Source organism: Cervus canadensis, chromosome 2 (assembly GCF_019320065.1).
Source record: "Cervus canadensis isolate Bull #8, Minnesota chromosome 2, ASM1932006v1, whole genome shotgun sequence".
Lineage (NCBI taxonomy): Eukaryota > Metazoa > Chordata > Mammalia > Artiodactyla > Cervidae > Cervus > Cervus canadensis.
The window spans coordinates 71,379,401-71,403,357 of record NC_057387.1 but is presented as its reverse complement, the minus strand read 5'-3'; the positions used below and the strand labels follow the sequence as shown (position 1 = coordinate 71,403,357).

At 37.6% G+C, this 23,957-nt stretch overlaps 1 protein-coding gene across 3 annotated transcripts in view; it reads left to right on the top strand.

Annotated features, from left to right (window-relative positions):
* The window catches only part of LRRC7 (leucine rich repeat containing 7), a 577,609-nt gene that overhangs the window by 261,291 nt on the left and 292,361 nt on the right, over positions 1 to 23,957 (top strand). For all 3 annotated transcript variants that reach the window (XM_043460998.1, XM_043460997.1, XM_043460999.1), the window contains exon 5: positions 22,912 to 22,990. In XM_043460998.1, coding sequence (XP_043316933.1) covers positions 22,912 to 22,990 — 79 coding nt within the window. The remainder of the gene's footprint in view (positions 1 to 22,911; positions 22,991 to 23,957) is intronic.

Sequence of the window (23,957 nt, the reverse complement as noted above, 5' to 3'; positions counted from 1 at the left end):
AGCCTCAGAGCCTCAATTTCTTCATTAGTTAAGTAGCTATAATAAATCATTTTATAAAATTGTTGTGAAGATGAAATAAAACAAAGTGCTCATAATGTTTCCTCAATAAATTCCATTCTTTCTGCTCCTAAATCTAATCCAATTTATTAGATATCCAAAAACGTGCCCACTTTCTCAAAACTTAAAAAAAGAAATATAAAAATTGCTATCACATTTAAAATATCAGGTGAAAATTTTAAAGAGTTATAAATATATATCCCTCCTCTTTATATAACATTAAGATTTTAATCATTTTTCAGCCTATGGCATTTGCATGGTGAAATTCAGGGAACTCATAGAAACATTTCAAAATGCACTGTCCATAACTGTTATCATGTATACAGATTTATATAAAAAATTTAAGTAATAAGCATGAACTTTAATGCATCTGAGAGAACACTGAAACATTCCAAATTTGGTATTTGTAGGAAGTCCTTTTTATAATTTTGTGTGGAAAAATTACCTTTTTCATTTAGAAAAGGTAATTTGAATCTAAAGCAGCTATACTTAAGAGCCTATGTTTCTTTTCCATGTTTCTAAAGTGTTTTGCTTCATTGTTTCAGGATATTGATACAAAAATATAATTAGATCCAATTTAACAGACACTTCCTGAGTTTCTGTTGTTTTCCTAGATCTGATCTAGGTATTGTCGGGAATATCAAATTGAATGCCACTGACTCCATCCTCCTATCCTACCAGAACACTCCCTCTTATAGCACTCCAACTTTCCTTTGACCCCATCAGACCCACCAGTCTATAAGTACCACCATTTTTTCATGAATTCTCTAAACCTCAGTGTTTGCTCTGCCCTTTTTGCATGGTTTGAATTTTATGGCCAGTCATCAGATGACCCCCTTTACATCTTTGCTTCTCTCTCATTTATCTACATACACTCAGTAAAATTATAAGCGTGACTGAATCTAACTCTCTACCTATGGCTGAAGGGATCTGAAAAAAAAAAAAAAGACACTCCATCACACTGACTGATATGACTTTAAATTCATGATTGCTGTTCTGAAGTATAGCCTTGGGGCTCCCCAATAATCATGTTGTACTTCCTTTATCTATGGACTCCCCTCTTCTGGCGACTATTTCACATGTTTTCTTCTGTCTTCCAACCTCTCGCACCTTCTCTCCCATGTTCATGGTTATTTGTCCCACTCTGCTGAGAAAATTAAAGCTTTCAAAAGATAATTTCCAGACTGTCAGCATGCTGTCTTTTCTACCAGCATCTGCACCCATATTCTCTCATTTCTCCCTGTTAGTACAGATGAGCTACTGTCTCTCTTTAAACCTGTGTCCCTACTGGATAACCATCCTCTCTTGCCTACCCATGGATATCACTGGAGCACGTCTCAGTCTCTACCACATGATCAAGATTTTCCTCTCTACTTGACATTCTAATCAGTTTCAACGTATATTTTTTTCTATTCTAAAGAATACTTCTTAGATCTTCTTCCCTTAATAGTCTCTTACCTCCTTGTAGCAAAAGTTCTAGATGTCTAGTTGATTATATCCTCTATCTACAATTCCTTTCCTCTCATCCTCTCTTAAACCAACCCCAGTCTTTAAACCCTCTACTCCAAAGTCATTTCAGTTGAGGTCATACAGATATCCTCACTACTGAAGTCAAAGGCAGTTTTAGGACATTGATTTACTTGACACCATACTTGATTCTGCCTGCAATGTAGGAGACCTGGGTTCATTCCCTGGGTGAACAGGATCCCCTAGAGAAGGAACAGCAACCCGCTTAGTAATCTTACCTGAAGAATTCCACTGACAGAGGAGCCTGGCACGCTACTGTCCATGGAGGTCACAAAGAGTTGGACACAACTGAGCAACTAACACACATGCTTTACTTGACAAAGTAACATCATTTGAAACAGTTGAATACTTCTTCCTGTTTATATATATTTTCTTCATTTGACTTCTAGGATTCAGTACTCTTATTTTCCCTCCCATCTCACTGATTTATCTTGTTCAGTCTCTTACAATGATTCTCCTCCTCATCTTCATTTTGGAGTACTTCATGTACTCCAATCCATGGTTCAGTTCATGGTCCTTTTTGGTTCATTATCTACATTTACACCATTGGTGCTCATGTTTTTTCTTATGGTTTAAATACTATCTAAATGATAATGAATCCTACATTTTGAAATGTACAGTCTAGACCTCTCTCCTAAACCTGTCTGACATTTTCTCTTTTACCTCCACCATACTTTAGCCCCAGTTAAATAGAGGGAGGGAACACAGCTCCACCCATTGACAGAAAACTGGATTAAAGATTTACTTATACTGAGCATGGCTTACTCCTTGGAAGAAAAGTTATGACCAACCTAGACAGCATATAAAAAGCAGAGACATTACTTTGCCAGCAAAGGTACGTCTAGTCAAGGTTATGGTTTTTCCAGTAGTCATGTATGGATGTGAGAGCTGCACTATAAAGAAAGTTGAGCAGTGAAGAATTGATGCTTTTGAACTGTGGCGTTGGAGAAGGCGCTTGAGAGTCCTCTGGACTGCAAGGAGATCCAACTAGTCCATCGTAAAGGAAATCAGTCCTGAATTTCATTGGAAGGACTGATGCTGAAGCTGAAACTCCAGTACATTGGCCACCTGATGTGAAGAACAGACGCATTTGAAAAGACCCTGATGCTGGGAAAAATTGAAGGCAAGAGGAGAAGAGGACGACAGAAGATGAGATGGCTGGATGGCATCAGTGTCTCAGTAGACAGGAGTGTGAGTAAATTCTGGATGTTGGTGATGGACAGTGAGGCCTGGCGTGCTGCAGTCCATGGGGTCACAAAGAGTCGGACATACCGAGTGACTGAACTGAACTAAACTGAACTAAGCATGGCCCCGACAAAACAAGATCCAGTTTCCCCCTCAGTCAGTCTCTCCCATCAGGAAGTTTCCATAAGCCTCTGTCCTCCATGAGGGCAGACAGACTGAAAACCACAATCACAGAAAACAAATCAATCTGATCACATGGACCACACCCTTGTCTAACTCAATGAAACTATGAACCAAGCTGTGTAGGGCCATCCAAGACATCCAGGTCAATGTGGAGAGTTCTGACAAAATGTGGTCCACTGGAGAAGGGAAAGGCAAACCACTTCAGTATTCTTGCCTTGAGAACCCCATGGACAATATGAAAAGGCAAAAAGATAGGATACTGAAAGATGAATTCCGCAGGTCGGTAGGTGCCCAATATGCTACAGGAGAAGAGTGGAGAAATAACTCCAGAAAGAATAAAGAGACAGAGCCAAAGCAAAAACAACACCCAGCTATGGATGTGGCTGGTAATGGAAGCAAGGTCTGATGCTGTAAAGAGCAATATTGCATAGGAACCTGGAATGTTAGGTCCATGAATCAAGGCAAATTGGAAGTGGTCAAACAGGAGTGGCAAGAGTGAATGTCAACATTTTAGGAATCAGCGAACTAAAATGGACAGGAATGGGTAAATTTAACTCAGATGACCATTATATCTACTACTGTGGGCAAGAATCTCTTAGAAGAAATGGAGTAACCATCATAGTCGACAACAGAGTCGAAAATGCAGTACTTGGATGCAATCTCAAAAATGACAGATGATCTCTGTTTGTTTCCAAGGCAAACCATTCAATACCACAGTAATCCAAGTCTATTCCCTGACCAGTAATGCTGAAGAAGCTGAAGTTGAACAGTTCTATGAGGACCTACAAGACCTTCTAGAACTATAACCCAAAAAAGATGTCCTTTTCATTATAGGGGACTGGAATGCAAAAATAGAAAGTCAAGAAACACCTGGAGTAACAGGCAAATTTGGCCTTCGAGTACAGAATGAAGCAGGGCAAAGGCTAATAGAGTTTGACAAGAGCACGCACTGGTCTTAGGAAACACCCTCTTCCAACAACACAAGAGAAGACTCTACACATGGACATCACCAGATGGTCAACACAGAAATCAGATTGATTATATTCTTTGCAGCCAAGTGGAGAAGCTCTCTACAGTCTGCAAAACAAGACTGGGAGCTAACTGTGGCTCAGATCATGAACTCCTTACAGCCAAAGTCAGACTGAAGTTGAATAAAGTAGTGAAAACCACTAGACCATTCAGGTATGACCTAAATAAAATCCCTTATAGTGAAAGTGACAAATAGAGTCAAGGGACTGGATCTGATAAACAGAGTGCCTGAAAAACTATGGGTGGAGGTTCATGACCTTGTACAGGAGAGAGGGATCAAGACCATCCCTAAGAAAAAGAAATGCAAAAAAGCAAAATGATTGTCTGAGGAGGCCTTACAAATAGCTGTGAAAAGAGAAGTGAAAGGCAAAGGAGAAAAGGAAAGATATACCCATTTGAATGCAGAGTTCAAAAGAATTGCAAGGAGAGATAAGAAAATTTCCTCAGTGATGAATGCAAAGAAATAGAGGAAAACAATAGAATGGGAAGGACTAGAGAGCTCTTCAAGAAAATTAGAGATACCAAGGGAATATTTCATGCAAAGATAGGCTCAATAAAGGACAGAAATGGTATGGACCTAACAGAAACAGAAGATATTAAGAAGAGGTAGCAAGAATACACAAAAGAACTACCCAAAAAAGATCTTCATGACCCAGATAATCACGATGGTGTGATTACTCACCTAGAGCCAGACATCCTGGAATGTGAGGTCAAGTTGGCCTTGGGAAGCATCACTACAAACAAAGCTAGTGGAGGTGATGGAATTCCAGCTGAGCTATTTCAAATTCTAAAAGATGATGCTGTCAAAGTGCTGCACTCAATATGCCAGCTAATTTGGAAAACTCAGCAGTTGCCACAGGACTGGAAAAGGTCAGTTTTCATTCCAATCCCAAAGAAAGGCAATGCCAAAGAATGTTCAAACTACCACACAATTGCATATATCTCAGACGCTAATAAAGTAATACTGAAAATTTTCCAAGCCAGGCTTCAACAATACATGAACCATGAATGTCCAGATGTTCAAGCTGGATTTAGATAAGGCAGAGGAACCAGAGATCAAATTGCCAACATCCGTTGGATCATAGAAAAAGCAAGAGAGTTCCAGAAAAACATCTATTTCTGCTTTACTGACTATGCCAAAGCCTTTGACTGTGTGGATCACAATGAACTGTGGAAAATTCTTCAAGAGATGGGAATACCAGACCACTAGACCTGCCTCCTGAGAAATCTGTATGCAGGTCAGGAAGCAACAGTTAGAACTGGATATGGAACAACAGACTGGTTCCAAATAGGAAAAGGAGTACATCAAGGCTATATATTGTCACCCTGCTTATTTAACTTATATGCAGAGTACATCATGAGAAATCTTGGACTGGCTGAAGCTCAAGCTGGAATCAAGATTGCCAGGAGAAATATCAATAACCTTAGATATTCAGATGAAACCACCCTTATGGCAGAAAGCAAAGAAAAACTAAAGAGCCTCTTGATGAAAGTGAAAGAGGAGAGTGGAAAAGTTGGCTTAAAGCTCAACATTCAGAAAACTAAGATCATGGCATTCAGTCCCATCACTTCATGTCAAATAGATGGGGGAACAATGGAATCAGTGGCAGTTTTAGTTTTTTGGGCTCCAAAATCACTGCAGGTGGTTCCTGCAGCCATATCATTAAAAGACACTTACTTCTTGGAAGAAAAGTTATGACCAACTTAGACAGCATATTAAAAAGCAGAGACATTACCAACAAAGGTCCATCTAGTCAAGGCTATGCTTTTTCCAGTAGTCATGTATGGATGTGAGAGTTGGACTGTAAAGAAAGCTGAGCGCTGAAGAAAAGATGCGTTTCAACTGTGTTGTTGGAGAAGACTCTTGAGAGTCTTTTGGACTGCAAGGAGATCCAATCAGTCCATCCTAAGAGAAATCAGTCCTGAATATTCATTGTAAGGACTGATGTTTAAGCTAAACTTCAACACTGTGGCCACTTGATGTGAAGAACCAACTCATTGGAAAAGACCCTGATGCTGGGAAAGATTGAAGGCAGGAGGAGAAGGAGATGACAGAGGATGAGATCATTGGATGGCATCACCAACTCTATGGACATGAGTCTGAGTAAACTCCAGGAGTTTGATAGACAGGGAGGCCTGGCGTGCTGCAGTCCATGGGGTCTCAAAGCATCAGATGTGACTGAACGACTAACCTGAACAGAACTGAAATTAACAGACATCTCAGATTACACATGTCCAAAAGTGAAATTTTTATCTTCTCTCCACAACCTATTTCACATACTGTTTTCCCATCTGAATTCAAGACAACCCTTTTATTCAAGTCACTCAGGGGAAAAAAAGCATGGAGTTATCCTTGATTTTCTTTTTCCTTTCACACTGTACATCCAATCCATCAGTATATTCTATTGGTCTTATGTTCAAAGAACATCCTGATTCCACTCACTTCCCTCTTGCTCAGTGCTCCTACCCTGAGGCAAGCCACCATCAACTCCTTTCATGGTTTATTATCAATAACCTTTGATTGACCTCCCTCTCAGGAACACTGCACTACTCAGGAGCCAGTGCTAGCACGCATGCATGCTAAGTTGCTTCAGTCATGTCCAAGTCTTTGCAACCCTGTGGCCTCTAGCCTGCCAGGCTTCTGTGTCTATGGGATTCTCCAGGCAAGACTACTGCAGTGGGTAGCCATTCCCCTCTCCAGGTGATCTTCCCAACCCAGGGACTGAAGCTGCATTTCTTAACGCCTCCTGCACTGGCAGAGGTGTTCTTTACCACTAGTGCCACCTGGGAAGCCCATGATCCTCTCTAATTATATATCAGATTATATCACACTTATGTGTTTCTATATCTGTCTATGTCATTCAGAGTAAAAAGCAAAATTCTTGTGATGGCCTGAGGGGCCTATAGGAGTTGACCTCCCCCTCCCCCCCGCCCCATCTCTCCACCACACACACCCTTATTACTTCTCTAATCTAATTTTTTGTCGCTCTTCTCTTCCTCATTGTGTTCTATCCACACTGGCCTCCTTGCTATTCCTAGAATATGCCAAGAATAATTATTCTCTATAGCATCTTCAGTGTCTATTCCTTCTGCTTGAAATTCTTACTTTCCACCCTCAGATGTCAGATATCTATATTTCTGTCATTCTCATCTTCTTTAAGTAATTTCTCAATTTCCATAAGGCTTGGAAATACCTTATGGAATAATAAGGTTTACTTTAGTCACTCTAGTTAAGTTTGAAATCATCAGGCATTTGTGATCCATCTTGATTCTGTTCTAATTAGATTTTCTATAGCATGTGTCAAAAATTAAGTGCAATTTAATTTTATATATTTCATAATATGCTAATTATATCTATGATTTATTGTATGTGTTCCTTTGCCAGAATGTAAGCTTCACAAATGAAGGGAATGTATCAATCTTTCTCACACTGTATCAACAATGTTTGATACAATTCCTAATACAGAGTAAGAACTCAATAAATATTTTTTGAATGTATAAATTACTTTCTTTTTGGATATCTTATAATTAAAATATCAGAGAATCATATAAGACACGATGATAAAGCAATGATTCCTTACTTTATAACTGTATACAGCATCTTGTTATTTTTCATTATTTCATTTCAGAAAGAATACAATCTAAAATCATGGAAGAGGAAGTCATATGGACTAAAATAGTTGAATAAACTTTCATGCAGATGATAGAATTTAAATGTATTTATATGGATAAATTTAGACTGAGGATTTGGATGAAAAAGTGGGTGGGGATAGGTAACATAACTGTATTCAGAAAGTGATATTGAAGATAAATACATGTTATAGAAATGTCTTACACCCAGTTTTGTGTTTCAGAGATCTTCCATTCGTGACATAGGAATAAATGTTGCTATTGCTATTGGTAGATTCTTTATTTAATAATCACAAAATTGTTTGCCACATTTAGACTCCACACTTAATATCACACTTGAAAAAAATTTGCTTTTATTCTTTAATTACAGCTTAAAGGGCTTTCCTGGTGGCTCAGTGGTAAAAAATCAACCTGCCAGGGCAGGAGACATGAGTTCAATCCCTGGGTTGGGAACATGCCCTGGAGAAGGAAATGGGAACCCACTCCAGTACTCTTGCCTTCAAAGTCCCAAGGACAGAGAAGCCTAGCAGGCTACAGTCCATGAGGTTGCAAAAGACTCAGACGAGACTTAATGACTAAATAACAACAGCCAGCTTAAAACCAACTTAATGTCTAACATAATTTTAATGACATTTAGTTTTAGTTTTCATTTTGACACCAATAATGTTTTATAATAAAATAAATTATAAAGCTATATTAATTAATATTTTATATTTTATATAATTAAATGTTTTATATTTACATAATTAAATATTATATAATTTAACAAAATTAAAAGATGCTCACTCCTTGGAAGAAACGCTATGACCAACCTAGACAGCATATTAAAAAGCAGAGACGTTACTTTGCTGACGAAGGTCCATCAGTCAAAGTTATGGTTGTTCCAGTAGTCATGTATGGATGTAAGAGTTGGACCATAAAGAAACTTGAGCACTGAAGAATTGATGCTTTTGAACTGTGGTATTGGAGAAGACTCTTGAGAGTCCCTTGGACAAAGAAGAGATCCAACCAGTCAATCCTAAAGGAAATCAGTCATGAATATTCACTGGAAGGACTGATGCTGAATTTCCAATACTTTGGCCACCTGATGTGAAGAACTGACTCATTAGAAAAGACCCTGATGCTGGGAAAGACTGAGAGGAGAAGGGGATGACAGAGGATGAGATGGTTGGATGGCATCACCGACTTGATGGACATGAGTTTGAACAAGCTCAAGGAATTGGTGATGGACAGGGAAGCCTGGTGTGCTGCAGTCCAAGGGGTCGCCAAGAATTTGACACGACTGAGCTACTGAACTTAACTGATATTAATTACAGATTTAAGATTCTTCTGTCAAGACATGGAAAGGGTAGTTCAAATAAAAATATTTAACCTAAATTTACCTGTGACTTTCAACTTCTCCCATGCTAGGAAGGAAAGAGCCACATTGGATGATTTCAGAATTCTCCCTTTTCCCTTCTCTGGTGGAAGAATGGCTGAGCAATGGTCAGATGGAGGCAGGAAAATAAAAACCCCACAAAGTAGATTAGTTCTTGAACAATGAAAAGTTGAGCAAACAGGACCGTCTTCAACCTCTTTTTTTTAAGAGGAAGAACAAAGAAAACAATCAGATAAAGTAGGCTTTTACATCTTTTCTTCCTCAAGGTATTAATATCTTGAGTTGGACATGACTGAGCAACTGAACTGAATGCAATTTTGCATAACTCCATGGCATTAAAAGCTTTGTTTTCAAGGTGTTTTAAGATCAAAATGCAGAAATGTTATTTCTCATTTGACAGTACTTTCATGCACATATTCAAAATAGTTTTATGGCATAGTTAATGAAGTGAAGATTTGGGGAAAATATTACCACAGTGTCCTAATTGGAAGGATAAACACTTTTTTATGTCATCTGATATTTGTGAATAAGGCAATTGTCCATTTTTAAAATTAAATATATCACTTTGCTTATAGAACACAGTACTTCCAATGTAATTATTTCAGAGCACAGTCCTTACTGGTTGTTCAGTTTAGGTTCAATCAATGTAATGAGCTTGACTATCCAGGAATTCCCAAAAGAATTAAAATTGTAGTGCCTTTAGAAGAGACTTCTTTATAGGCCTGTGTTAGAAAGTTTATGTGATGTCTCAACTGAAAAATTGAGGTTAAAACTTGAGTTACACATCTACAAATGTTTGAATCTGTTTTTTATAATAATCACAAAAAAATGGCTAGAATAAGATACATTGTAAAGGTGAAGTCCTATTTCTGAGTAACTTCAAATCAAAGCGAAGTTAATCTTAAATGTGTGTATGAACTTTTTTATAATTAAGGAGTATATATGTGTGTATATTTATATATATGTATATATATATATTAATATATAACATTTTAAAAATTAAACATACTGTATTTCAGAGGACCAGACAGGCCAATCTCAAAAACTGATTAATAAAACTGAGGCTTCTACAAGGAATTACCTGGTGGTTTAGTGGTTAGGCTGGAAGAAGCACAAGCTGGAATCAAGATTGCCGGGAGAAATATCAGTAACCTCAGATATGCAGATGACACCACCCTTATGGCAGAGAGTGAAGAGGAACTAAAAAGTCTCTTGATGAAAGTGAAAGAGGAGAGTGAAAAAGCTGGCTTAAAGCTTAACATTCAAAAAACTAAGATCATGGCATCTGGTCCCATCACCTCATGGGATATAGATGAGGAGACAGTGGAAACAGTGTCAGACTTTATTTTTTGGGCTCCAAAATCACTGCAGATGGTGACTGCAGCCATGAAATTAAAAGACACTTACTCCTTGGAAGGAAAGTTATGACCAACCTAGATAGCATATTAAAAAGCAGAGACATTACTTTGCCAACAGAAGTCCATCTGGTCAAGGCTATGGTTTTTCCAGTAGTCATGTATGGATGTGAGAGTTGGACTGTGAAGAAAGCTGAGCACCGAAAAATTGATGCTTTTGAACTGTGGTGTTGGAGAAGACTCTTGAGAGTCCCTTGGACTGCAAGGAGATCCAACCAGTCCATCCTAAAGGAGATCAGTCCTGGGTGTTCATTGGAAGGACTGATGCTGAAGCTGAAACTCCAGTACTTTGGCCACCTGATGTGAAGAGTTGACTCATTGGAAAAGACCCTGATGCTGGGAGCGATTGGGGGCAGGAGGAGAAGGGGACGACAGAGGATGAGATGGCTGGATGGCATCACCGACTCAATGGGCATGAGTTTGAGTAAACTCCAGGAGTTGTGATGGACAGGGAGGCCTGGTGTGCTGCAATTCATGGGGTCACAGAGTTGGACACAACTGAGCGACTGAACTGAACTGAACTGAACTTCGTGGTTAGGGCTCCATGCTATCACCACCAAAGTCACAGGTTTGATCCCTGGTCAGATCTCACAAGCTGCCTGGCCTACCAAAAATTTAAAAGTAAAGAAACAAGATGCTTAAAAAAATATGGGCTCTGTGATAAAATACAACCCAATTCTAATAAGAAGTAACATAATAAAGAGAAACAATAGACACGGTGTTAAAAAATTTAACCAAACCCCACGTATATCTGTTTGTATCTATAAACACTCATTAGATATTTCAATAAGTCACCTAATCTTTATGAATGTGTGTTTCTTCATCTACAAAATGAAAATAATATTGCCTAATACATCTTCCTCACAAGATTATTAAAGGGATTAAATTATTTTACACAGTGGCATAAAGAAGTTCAAGTTAGCTTTCCTCTTATTAATACACAAATTTTATCTAGTATTTATTAGGTCCTTATTAAATGCCTGACATGATACTAACTGCTTTACAACATACTATCTAGTCCTCAGAACAACTCTTTGAACTAGACCAGAAATGAGAACCTTATGTTCAAATATTATAATGTCTGACTAAGATTACATGGCTACTTGATAATACTAAGATTCAGTCTTCCTTCCAACCTGTGCTTTTAACTACAATACTTTACTACCTAGTGGCTCAAACAGTAAAGAATTTTCCTGCAATATAGGAGATCCAGGCTTGATCCCAGGGTCAGGAAGATCCCCTGAAGAAGGAAATGGGTACCCACTCTAGTATTCTTGCCTGGAGAATTCCAAGGACAGAGGAGCCTGGTTGGCTAAACTCCATGGGGTCGCAAAGAGATAGACATGTCGAGTGACTAACACTTTCACTTTTTCACTTTTTTCATGAGTTGAAGATATGCTCTAGAATCTTTTCTTAAAGTCTAAGGGACACATATTAGTATATATAGTAAAGTTCTCCTGGTAACCTATTTTTCCAAATGTGTTCAGACTTTCATAAGCAAATTGAAATAGCTATGAAAAATCCACAAAAATACAAAAATATTGCTCAGCATGGGCTAGTTATATATGTTTATTTATATATTTACATTATACATTACAAGTACATGTTTATAATATATGAATTTATTATTTACTTCCCATCTCTGAGAACATTTATCTGAGCTATGACATTGGTAAGAAATTGAGATCTTCTTTCAGCACACTAATTTCTTTCTCTTTGCTATACTCTTAGGTAGATAAACTTTTCACATTTATGCAAGTCAGATCATTTCAACGTGATTGTTGGTCCCTTCATTGACGTACACCCTCTGCTTCTGTTTCAAATGACTGCATATAACATATATGCAACACTTTGTACCAGTTACTTCACCTACTTTATCTCCTTCAATCCTTACTGCAACTCTCTGATGAAACCATTCATATAATAATCATATTGCAGAGTGGGAAACTAAAACATCGAACATTTAAATGACTTTCCTAGAGTTACCCAACAAGTAGTTAATAAAGTTGGACTCAACTTTTTAAATTTATTTTTTTAACTGGAGGAAAATTGCTTGCAATGTTGTGTCAGTTTCTGCTATACAACAACGTGAATCCCTTGTGACTCAGTCAGTGAGGAATCTGCCTGAAATGTGGGAGACCTGGGTTCTATCCCTGGGTTGGGAAGATCCCCTGGAGGAGGGCATGGCAATCCACACCAGTATTCAGGCCTGGAGAATCCCCATGGACAGAGGAGCCTGGTGGGTTACACTCCATGGGATCGCAAAGAGTTGGACATAACTGCACAACTAAGCACACACACGTGCACGTTCACATACACACACACACACACACACACACACACACACACATCAGTTCGGTTCATTTGCTCAGTTGTGTGTGACTCTTTGCGACCCAATGGACTGCAGCATGCCAGGCTTCCCTGTCCATCACCAGCTCCTGGAGCCTACACAAACTCATGTCCATCATGTGAGTGATGTCATCCAACCATCTCATCCTCCGTCTTCCCTTTCTCCTCCTGCCCTCAATCTTTCCCAGCATCAGGGTCTTTTCCAGTGAGTCGGTTCTTCACATCAGGTGGCCAAAGAATTGGAGTATCAGCTTCAGCATCAGTCCTTCCAATGAGTATTCAGGACTGATTTCCTTTAAGATTGACTGATTGGATCTCCTTGCAGTCCAAGGGACTCTCAAGCGTCTTCCCCAACACCACAGTTCAAAAGCATCGATTCTTCAGCACTCAGATTTTATTATAATCCAACTCTCACATCCATACATGAGTACTGGAAAACCCATAGCTTTGACTAGACGGACCTTTGTTGGTAATGTCTCTGCTTTTTAATATGCTGTCTAGGTTGGTCATAACTTTTCTTCCAAGGAGCAAGCATCTTTTAATTTCATGGCTGCAGTCACCATCTGCAGTGATTTTGGAACCCCCACCCCCAAAATAAAGTCTCTCACTGTTTCCATTGTTTCCCCATCTATTTGCCTTGAAGTGATGGGACCAGATGCCATGATCTTAGTTTTCTGAATGTTGAGTTTTAAGCCAAATTTTTCACTCTCCTCTTTCACTTTCATCAAGAGACTCTTTAGTTTTTCTTCATTTTCTGCCATAAGGGTGATATCACCTGCATATCTGAGGTTACTGATATTTCTCCCAGCAATCTTGATTCCAGCCTGTGCTTCATCCAGCCCAGCGTTTCTCATGATGTACTCTGCATATAAGTTAAATAAGTAGGGTGACAATATACAGCCTTGACGTACTCCTTTCTTGGTTTGGAACCAGTTTGTTGTTCACTGTCCAGTTCTAACTGTTGCTCCTTGACCCTTGATACAGATTTCTCAGGAGGCAGGTCAGATGGTCTGGTATTCCGAACTCTTTAAGAATTTTCCACAGTTTTATATACCACCTCTGTCTTGAGCATACTTTCCCCCCATGCACCATCCCTCTTGGTGATCACAGAGCACCAGACTGGGCTCCCTATATTATGTAGCAGCTTCCCAATAGCTGTTTTATACTTGATCATGTACATATATCAGTTCTGCTTTCTCCCACCTCAGGGAGAAACTGGTTCCACCTTCACCCTCTCCTTTCCCCACTGTGTCCACAAGTTTATTCTCTACGTTTGTGTCTCCATTACTTACCTGGGAATGGGTTTATCAGTACCATTTTTCTAAATTCTGTACATATGATTTATATATGATATTTGTTTTTCTCTTTCTGACTTGCTTCACTCTGTTGTATAACAGGCTCTAGGTTCATACACCTCTCTACAACTGACTCTGTCAGGTTCCTTTTTATGACTGAGTAATATTCCTTTGTATATATGTACCACATCTTCTTTATCCATTCATCTGTAGATGGACACCTGGTTCCTTCTATGTCCTGGCTATTGTAAATAGTGCTGCAAGGAACTTTGGGGGTGCATTTGTTTTTTTGAATTGTGGTTTTCTCAGGGTATATGCCCACTGGTAGGATTACTGGGTTAGATGCCAGATTCTTTCAAACTGTGCTGCTGGAGAAGACGCTTGAGAGTACCTTGGACAGTAAGGAGATCAAGCCAATCAATCCTAAAGGAAATCAACCCTGAATATTTATTGGAAGGACTGGGCTGAAGCTGAAGTTCCAATACTTTGGCCACTTGATGCAAAGAGCCAACTCATTGGAAAAGAGCCTGATGCTAGGAAAGATTGAGAGCAAGAGGAGAAGCGGGCGACAGAGGATGAGATGGTTGGATGGCATCACTAACTCAATGAACATGATTTTGAGCAAACAGGGAGACAGAGAAGGACAGGGAAAACTGACGTGCTGACATTCATGAGATCAGAAAGAGTTAGGCATGAATTCACCACTGAACAACAAGTGCTAGATTTATTCCTAGTTTTTTAAGGAACTTCCCTACTGTTCACCATAGTGGCCGTATCAATTTACATTCTCACCAACAGTGCAAGGCGGTTCCCTTTTCTCCACATCCTCTCCAGCATTTATTATTTGTAGAAATTTTGATGCTGACCATTCTGATTGGTGTGAGATGATACCTCATTATAGTTTTGATTTGCATTTTTCTAATAATGAGCATCTTTTCATGTATTTATTAGCAATCTGTATATCTTTTTTAGAGAAATGTCTGTTTAGATCTTCTGCCCATTTTTTATTATGTTGTTTTTCTCATATTGAGGTGTATGAGCTGTTTATATATTTTGGAGATTAATCCTTTGTCAGTTGCTTCATTTGCAATTATTTTCTCTCATCCTGAGGATTGTCTTTTCATCTTGTTTATACCTCTTTTGTTTTGCAACAGCTTTTAAGTTAATTGGGTCTCATTTGTTTATTTTTGTTTTTTTATCCATTAAGTTAGGAGGTGAGTCATGGAGGATCTTGCTGTGATTTATGTAAAAGAGTATACTTCCTATGTTTTCCCTTAAGAGATTTATAATCTCTGGCCTTACATTAAGTCTTTAATCCATCTGAGTTTGTTTTTGTGTATGGTGTTAGGATGTGTTCTAATTTCATTCTTTTATGTGTTGCTGTCCAGTTTTCCCAGCACCACTTATTAAGGAGGCCATCTTTCCACCATTGTATATTTTTCCTCCTTTGTCAAAGATGAGGTGCCCATATGTGTGGGGGTTTATTTCTGGGCTCTCTCTCATTCCATTGGCCTGTATTTCTGGCTTGTGCCAGTACCATACTATCTTGATGACTATAGCTTTGTAGTATAGTCTGAAGTCAGAATGGTTGATTTCAACAGCTCCATTTTTTAATTTTTTCCTCCAAGATTGCTTTGGTTATTCAGGGTCTTTTGTATTTCTATACAAATAGTAAAAAAAATTTTCTAGTTCTGTGAAAAGTGCCATTGGTAATTTGATAGGGAGTGCACTGAATCTGTAAATTGCTTTGGGTAGTATGGTCATTTTCACAGTATTTATTCTTCCCGTCCACAAACATGTTATGCCTCTCCATCTGTTTGTGTTGTCTTTGATTTCTTTCATCAATGTTTTATAGTTTTCTGCATACAGGTTTTTTGTCTCTTTAGGTAGGTTTATTCCTAGGTATTTTATTCTTTTTGTTGCAGTGGTGAGTGGAGTTGTTTCCTTAATTTATCTTTCTGATTTTTCATTGTTAGTGCATAGGAATGCAAGAGATATCTGTATTAATTTTATATCCTGCAACTTTACTAAATTCATTGATTAGCTCTAGTGATTTTCTGGTAGCATCTTTAGGGTTTTCTATGCATAGTATAATGTCATCTGCACACGTTGAGAGTTTTACTTCTTCTTTTCCATTCTGGATTCCTCTTATTTCTTTTTCTTCTCTTAGTACCATGATTAGGACTTTCAAAACTATATTGAATAATTGTGATAAGAGCGGGAACCCTTGTCTTGTTTCTGATCTTAGAGGAAATGCTTTCAGTTTTTCACCATTGTGAATATTGTTTGCCACGGATTTATCACATATGTTTATTCTGTTGAGGTAGATTCCTCTTATGCCCATTTCCTGGAGAATTTTTATCATAAATGGTGTTGAATTATTTCATAATGTTTCTCTGCATCTATTGAGATGATATGTTTTTTATCTTTCAGTTTTTGATATGGTGTATCACATTGATTGATTTATGTATGTTGAAGAAGCTTTGCATCCCTGAGATAAACCCCACTTGATCATAGTGTATGATTCTTTTAATGTGTTGTTGGATTATGTTTTCTAGAATTTTCTTGAGGATTTTTGCATCTATGTTCATCAGTGATATTGGCTTGTAATTTTCTTTTTTTGTGATACCTTTGTCTAGTTCTGGTATCAGTGTGATCGTGGCCCCATAGAAGTTGTAAGTTTTCCTCCCTCTGCAATTTTTTGGAAGAGTTTGTGCAGGATAGTGTTAGCTCTTCTCTAAACATTTGGTAGAATTCACTTATGAAGCTGTCTGGCCCTGAGCTTTTGTTTGTTGGAGTATTTTTGATCACAGTTTTTATTTCAGTGCTTATGATTGGTCTGTACATATTTTCTATTTCTTCCTGGTTTAGTCTTGAAAGGTTGTACTTTTCTAGGAATTTGTCCATTTCTTCCAGGTTGTCCATTTAATTAGCATATAGTTGCTCATATTATTAGTAGTCTCTTATAATCCTTGGTATTTCTGTGTTATCTGTTGTAACTTCTTTTTCATTTCTAATTTTATTGATTTGAATCTTCTCCCTCTTTTTCTTAATGAGTCTAGTTAATGGCTTGTCAATTTTGTTTATCCTCTCAAAGGACCAGCTTTTAGTTTTATTGATCTTTTCTATTGCTTCCTTCATCTTCTATTCATTTATTTCTACTCTGATCTTTACAATTTCTTTCCTTCTACTAACTTAGGCAATGTTTTTTCTTCTTCTTTTTCTAGTTCCTTAAGTGTAAGATTAGGTTATTTGTTTTATGTTTTTCTCATTTCTTGAGGTAGACTTGTATTACTATAAACATCCCTCTTAGCTCAGCTTTTACTGTATCCCATAGGTTTTGAATTGTCTTGTTTTCATTGTCATTTGTCTCTAGGTTTTTTTTTTAAATTTGTTTCCTCTTCAATTTATTCAGTGACCCTTGCTTATTTAGAAGCATATTGTATAGCCTCCTTGTGCTTGTGTTGTTTATAGTTTTTTTTCTTTGTAATTGATATCTAATCTTTTAGTATTGTGGTCAGAAAGAATGTTTGATACAATTTAAATTTTTTAAATTTTACCAAGGCTTAATTTGTGACCCAAGATGTGATCTATCCTGGAGAATGTTCTGTGTGCCTTTGAGAAAAAGCTGTATTCTACTGTTTTTGGATGGAATGTCCTGTAGACATCAGTTAAGGTCCATCTGATTTTATGTGTCATGTAAGGCTTATGTTTCCTTATTAATTTTAATTTGTCTGGATGATCTGTCCATTGGTGTGAGTGTGGTGTTAAAAGTCTCATTATTGCAGTGTAACTATGAATTTCCCCTTTTATGTTTGTTAGCCTTATGTATTGAGGTCCTCCTATGTCCAGTGCATATATATTTATAATTGTTATATTTTCTTCCTGGATTGATCCTTTGATGATTGCATAGTGTTCTTCCTTGTCTCTTATAACTCTCTTTATTTTAAAGTCTGTTTTACCTGATATGAGTATTGCTACTTCCACTTTCTTTTGATTTCCATTTACATGGAATATCTTTTTCCAGCCCCTCACATTGGTCTTTATGTGTCCCTAGGTCTGAGTGGGTCTCTTGTAGAGAGCATATATAGAGGTCTTGCTTTTGTATCCATTCAGCCAATCTGTGTCTTTTGGTTGGATCACTTAATCCTTTTACATTTATGGTAATTATTGCTATGTATGATCCTATTACCACTTACTTTATTGTCTTGGATTTATTTTTATAGGCCGTTTCTTTCTGTGTTTCCTGTCTAGAGAAGTTCCTTTAGCTGTAAAGGAAGTAAGTTGTAAAGTTTAGAAGTTGTAAAGCTGGTTTGGTGGTGCTCAATTCTCTTAACTTTTGTGTATCTGTAAAGCTTTCAATTTCTCCTTAGAATCTGAATAAGATCCTTACTGGGTACAGTAATCTTGGTTGTTGGTTTTTTTTTTTTTTTTCTTTTCATTGCTTTAAGTATATCCTGCCACTCCCTTCTTGCCTGTAGAGTTTCTCCTGAAAGATCAATCGGATTCCTTTTGAATGCTATTTGTTGATTTTCCCTCACTGCTTCTAATACTTTTGTTTGTGTTTCATCTTCGTTAGTTTGATTAATATTTATCTTGGTGTGTTTCTCTTTGCATTTTCCTGTATGGGAACCTGTGGGCTTCCTGGACTTTGTTAACTATATCCTTTCCCAAGTTAGGAAAGTTTTAGATTATAATCTCCTGAAATATTTTCTCTTTTTCTCTTCTTCTTCTGGGATCCCTATAATTTTGAATATTGGTGTACTTAATGTTGTCTCAGTGGTCTCTGAAACTGTCCTCATTTCTTTTCATTCTTTTTTCTTATTCTTCTCTGCTTCAGTTATTTCCACCATTCTATCTTCAACTCACTTATGGGATTCCACTTTAATCCAACAGATTTGACTCTGAATGTTTTTTTAAGTTTAAACTGTAAACAACATAATACAAGTTTTTAACATATAATGTGGTAACATTTCACCACAGCAGGGGATTCCATTTTCAACAGAAGATAAAGAGATACAGTCTTTTCTTTAAAATCCTACTTTAGTTTGCTTCTGCTTCCATATCTTGGTTTACACATAATTTCAGCCAACATCAGCCCAAGGCAGGCACCTGTGGAGATAAGGCATCAGCACACCAGCTTGTAATGAGCCCAGATTGGTGACTGAACAGAAAAAGCTAAAGGGAGAAAAGAAAAAGCCTTGTACCCTTTTTGGTTGCAGCTACCCTGAGTGACTATGATTACTCAGGAGAAATGTTGAGGACAATTCAAAGGTAACCTTATTTACTTCAGTGCCATTTTGTTAACATCTAGGTAATAAGGGCAGCTCTAGGTGTTATGACCTTTCCAAAAAAGAGAATTGCTTTTCTCATCCGATTCATACATAATGGCACTCCTAAGACTTCTTGAGTTTTCATTAAGAAACCAGACACTTCAGTGGTAATTTTAGGACAGCATAGTTTCTGATTAATTTTCACATAGAAAGAAATGGCTGAGAAACATCCCCACAACACTTTCATACCCTTATTTTTCAGTGGTAAATGACCTTTTGGTTTGGTTATCCTGCTGCTGCTTTGCTCAACCTCAAGATCCTACAAACATGGTGGTCTAGATCAACAGAATCTAGGAAGGTGAAGGATTTTCTTTCCCAATTATCTATCATCAAAAAATTCAACTAAATCCTATCACAAACTGTTCCTTATCCTTCTGTCAGATATGAAGTACTTTGCAGGACTAGTGCTTCATGCTTAATAATATTTTCAAAGTGAAAGTGTTAGTCACTCAGTCATGTCCAACTCTTTGTGACTCAATACACTACAGTCCTTCAGGCTCCTCTGTCCATGGGATTCTCAAGGGAACAATACTGGAGTGAGTTGCCATTTCCTCCACCAGGTGATCGTCCCAACCCGGGGATTGAACCCATGTCTCCTGCATCTCCTGCATTACAGGCAGATTCTTTACTGCTGAATCACTGGGAAAGCCCAATAGTTTCAAAACTAGAGACCAATCGGTACTGCAGGGATGTAGCAATGGCTTCATATAGTCATTTTCTCTTCTAACTTTTGTAGGGCCTCTTACAGTCATTCTTCAGGAAGTATGAGGGATGAGTTCCAGAAGCCCTGTGGATACCAAAATCCAAAGGTGCTCAAGTCCCATATATAAAGTGGTGGGATATTTACATGCAACCTATGCTCAGAAGCAGAAGATATTAAGAAGAGGTGGCAAGAATATAAAATGGTGGGATATTTACATGTAACCTATGTAACAGAAGCAGAAGATATTAAGAAGAGGTGGCAAGAATACACAGAAGAACAGTACAAAGATCTTCATGACCCAGATAATCATGTTGGAGTGATCACCAACCTAGAGACAGACATCCTGGAATGAAAAGTCAAGTGGGTCTTAGGAAACCACCACTACAAACAAAGCTAGTGGAGGTGATAGAATTCCAGTTGAGCTATTTCAAATCCTAAAAGGTGATGCTGTGAAAATGCTGCTCTCAATATGCCAGCAAATTTGGAAAATTCGGCCATGATCACAGGACTGGAAAAGGTCAGTTTTCATTCAAATCCCAGAGAAAGGCAATGCCAAAGAATGCTCCAACTACTGCACAATTGCACTCACCTCACATGCCAGTAAAGTAATGATCGAAATCCTCCAAGCCAGGCTTCAGTAGTACGTGAACCATGAACTTGCAGATGTTCAAGCTAGTTTTAGAAAAGGCAGAAGAACCAGAGATCAAATTGCCAACATCCACTGGATCATCAAAAAAGCAAGACAGTTCCAGAAAAACATCTACTTCTGCTTTATTGAATCTGCCAAAGCCTTTGGCTGTGTGGACCACAACAAACTGTGGAAAATTCTGAAAGAGATGGGAATACCAGACCACCTGACCTGTCTCTTGAGAAATTTGTATGCAGGTCAGGAAGCAACAGTTAGAACTGGACATGGAACAACAGACTGGTTCCAAATCAGGAAAGGAGTACGTCAAGGCTGTATATTGTAACCCTGCTTATTTAACTGATATGCAGAGTACATCATGAGAAATGCTGGGCTGGATGAAGCACAAGCTGGAATCAAGATTGCTGGAAGAAATATCAATAACCTCAGATATTCAGATGACACCACCCTTATGGCAGGAAGTGAAGAAAATTAAAGAACCTCTTGATGAAAGTGAAAGAGTAGAGGGAAAAAGTTGGCTTAAAACTCAACATTCAAAAAACTAAGATCATGGCATCTGGTCCCATCATTTCGTGGCTAATAGATGGGGAAACAGTGTCAGACTTTATTTTTTTGGGCTCCAATATCACTGCATATGGTGACTGCAGCCATGAAATTAAAAGATGCTTGCTCCTTGGTCATAATTTCTTCCAATCTAGATAGCATATTAAAAAGCAGAGACATTACTTTGCCATCAAAGGTCTGTTTAGTCAAAGCTATGGTTTTTCCAGTAATTATGTATGGATGTGAAAGTTGTACTATAAAGAGAGCTGAGTGCCAAAGAATTGATGCTTTTGAACTGTGGTGTTGGAGAAGACTCTTGAGAGTCCCTTGGACTGCAAGGAGATCCAACCAGTCAGTCCTGAAGGAAATCAGTCCTGAATATTCATTGTAAGGACTGATGCTGAAACTAAAACTCCAAATACTTTGACCACCTGCTGTGAAGAACTGACTGATTTGAAAAGACTCTGATGCTGGGAAAGATGAAAAGCAGGAGGAAAAGGGGACGACAGAGGATGACATGGTTGGATGGCATCACCAACTCAATGAACATGAGTTTGAGTAAACTTCAGGAGTTGGTGATGGACAGGGAGGCTTGGTGTGCTGCAGTCCATAGGGTTGCAGTCGGATACAACTGAGCAACTCAACTGAACTTATACACATCCACCTGTGTACTAAGTCATCTCTAGATTACTTATAATACTTAATGAGATATAAAGGCTATGTAAATAGTTGCCAGTGTGTAGCAAATTTGAGTTTTGCTTTATGGAAAGTTCTGAGGTTTTATTAAAAAAATAATATTTCCTACCTGCTCTGTGTTAATCCATCAATGTGGAACTCATGGTTATGGAGGCCAACTATTTGTTTAACTCATTTTTATCAACTGATTATAACACCTACCGCATCTTTTATTCCTCTGACTATCACATTTATGGATTACATTGTGGCTTACTGATTTTGAGTAAGAAAAATTCGTGTTTTTTTGTCACAAAGCCAACAGCACAGCTGTGACAGCAGATGAGCAGTTCTCCAAGGGCAATCAGCCAGCTGGCTACCTCAGAGACTCCAGAGAGGATCCCAGGAAGGGCTGCTCACCTAGTCACCCTCTCAGGCAGATGTAGAGCTGCACTGTCTGCCAGCTAGGAAGAGTTGCATAAAATGTGTTAGGGCTTCTGAATAGTTTGGTGATATCTATTCATTTATGATTTTTCCTTAGGTGTCTTTCCATTGTGCATGTTCAGTCTTCCCAATTTTATAAAATGAGGGAGCAAGCAAAGATTTTATTTTGTTTTCTTATATCTGCTGGTTTCCCCTTCCTTTGCTAGTTTCTATGATAACTGGATAAGCCCAACGATTTTTTTTTCTTTAGATTAGTAAATAGCCAAGATCCATCTTATACTCAATTTTTCTCAGTTTTTGTCTAATTTCCAATTATTACTTCATAAAATATAACTTAGTGTTCACATTTTATTTTTAAAAGTATACGTTTTATTTTTAAAAGTACTAGATGACTCTAATGTATTATTAAGTTTTTATTCTTACTTTATGATTATCAGTATGATGTTTACACTATGTATTTATTTATTCTTAATAATAAACTATAGTTTAGTATATTTTCATGTACTCTTTTTCTAATTTTAGGTGTACAAGAATTTCCAGAAAACATAAAGTGCTGTAAGTGTTTAACAATTATTGAAGCCAGTGTCAATCCCATTTCTAAGTGAGTATGAGTCACCACATTTTATTTATTTTTGTGTTTCCAGGGGTAAAAGAATAAAGATAAAAGAAACTCATATAATAAATGAATTTTAAATGCTGTGTTTAAAATTCAATTTAATAGAATATTGGTAAAGGAATAATCAAATCACAATAGTTCAACACAAGATGATTAAAGCATTACTGAGTAAGAATGAAGGCCTAATTGACACAAGAAGGCATTACTTTACAGCAAACTATATCATTTTTGTGGCTCTCAGGTGACATTCCATAGAAAAGCACCAAAACTAAGAAAACAGTTATTAGTTGTGGTCACGCTGACAAATTAGCATCCAGGTTCTGATGAAAGTTCAAGAAAGTACATGATTGTAAGGTGCATGAAATTAGCTGATAATGTGGTTCAAGGAAAATGCATTAAGTATGATCAGAAAAAGGGACTATTTAGTACCAGTGATTACATGAAGAGGGAAAAATATAATTATATGAGGATAGCCAATTGGAAGATATGGATAATAAAGATGCTGTGAACAGAAGTAGGGTATTTGTGTGTTACGATCTGTTAGTAGAGCAATGCCATGGGAAAGTGAAATTCAGCATGTGACCATGTTTCAAATTACAATTATGTCATAGTGATAGAGTGTATTGTGGAATAAAATAGATCAAGAAACTATGACATGAATGGCTTCGATGAGTCATGAACCTGAATGTTAAAGTTATTTAACCATGAAAGTGAATGTAAAATCTAGAAAGTCTACTGAAAGGTGTAGTAATATTTGGAAGTGGTTGAATTTATTTGGTGGTGTTGGGATAAAGGTAATGAGTTGCAAAGTAAGACTGGTATTTTAATTATACAAAAACTGACAGAAAGATTTGAGAAAATTCCTTCAGTACTTTGTCCACATAAAGAAAGGGAGACAGGGAGAAACTAAAGTTCAATTAATCAATCTAGTGTTTCCAGAAGAAGACAAAAG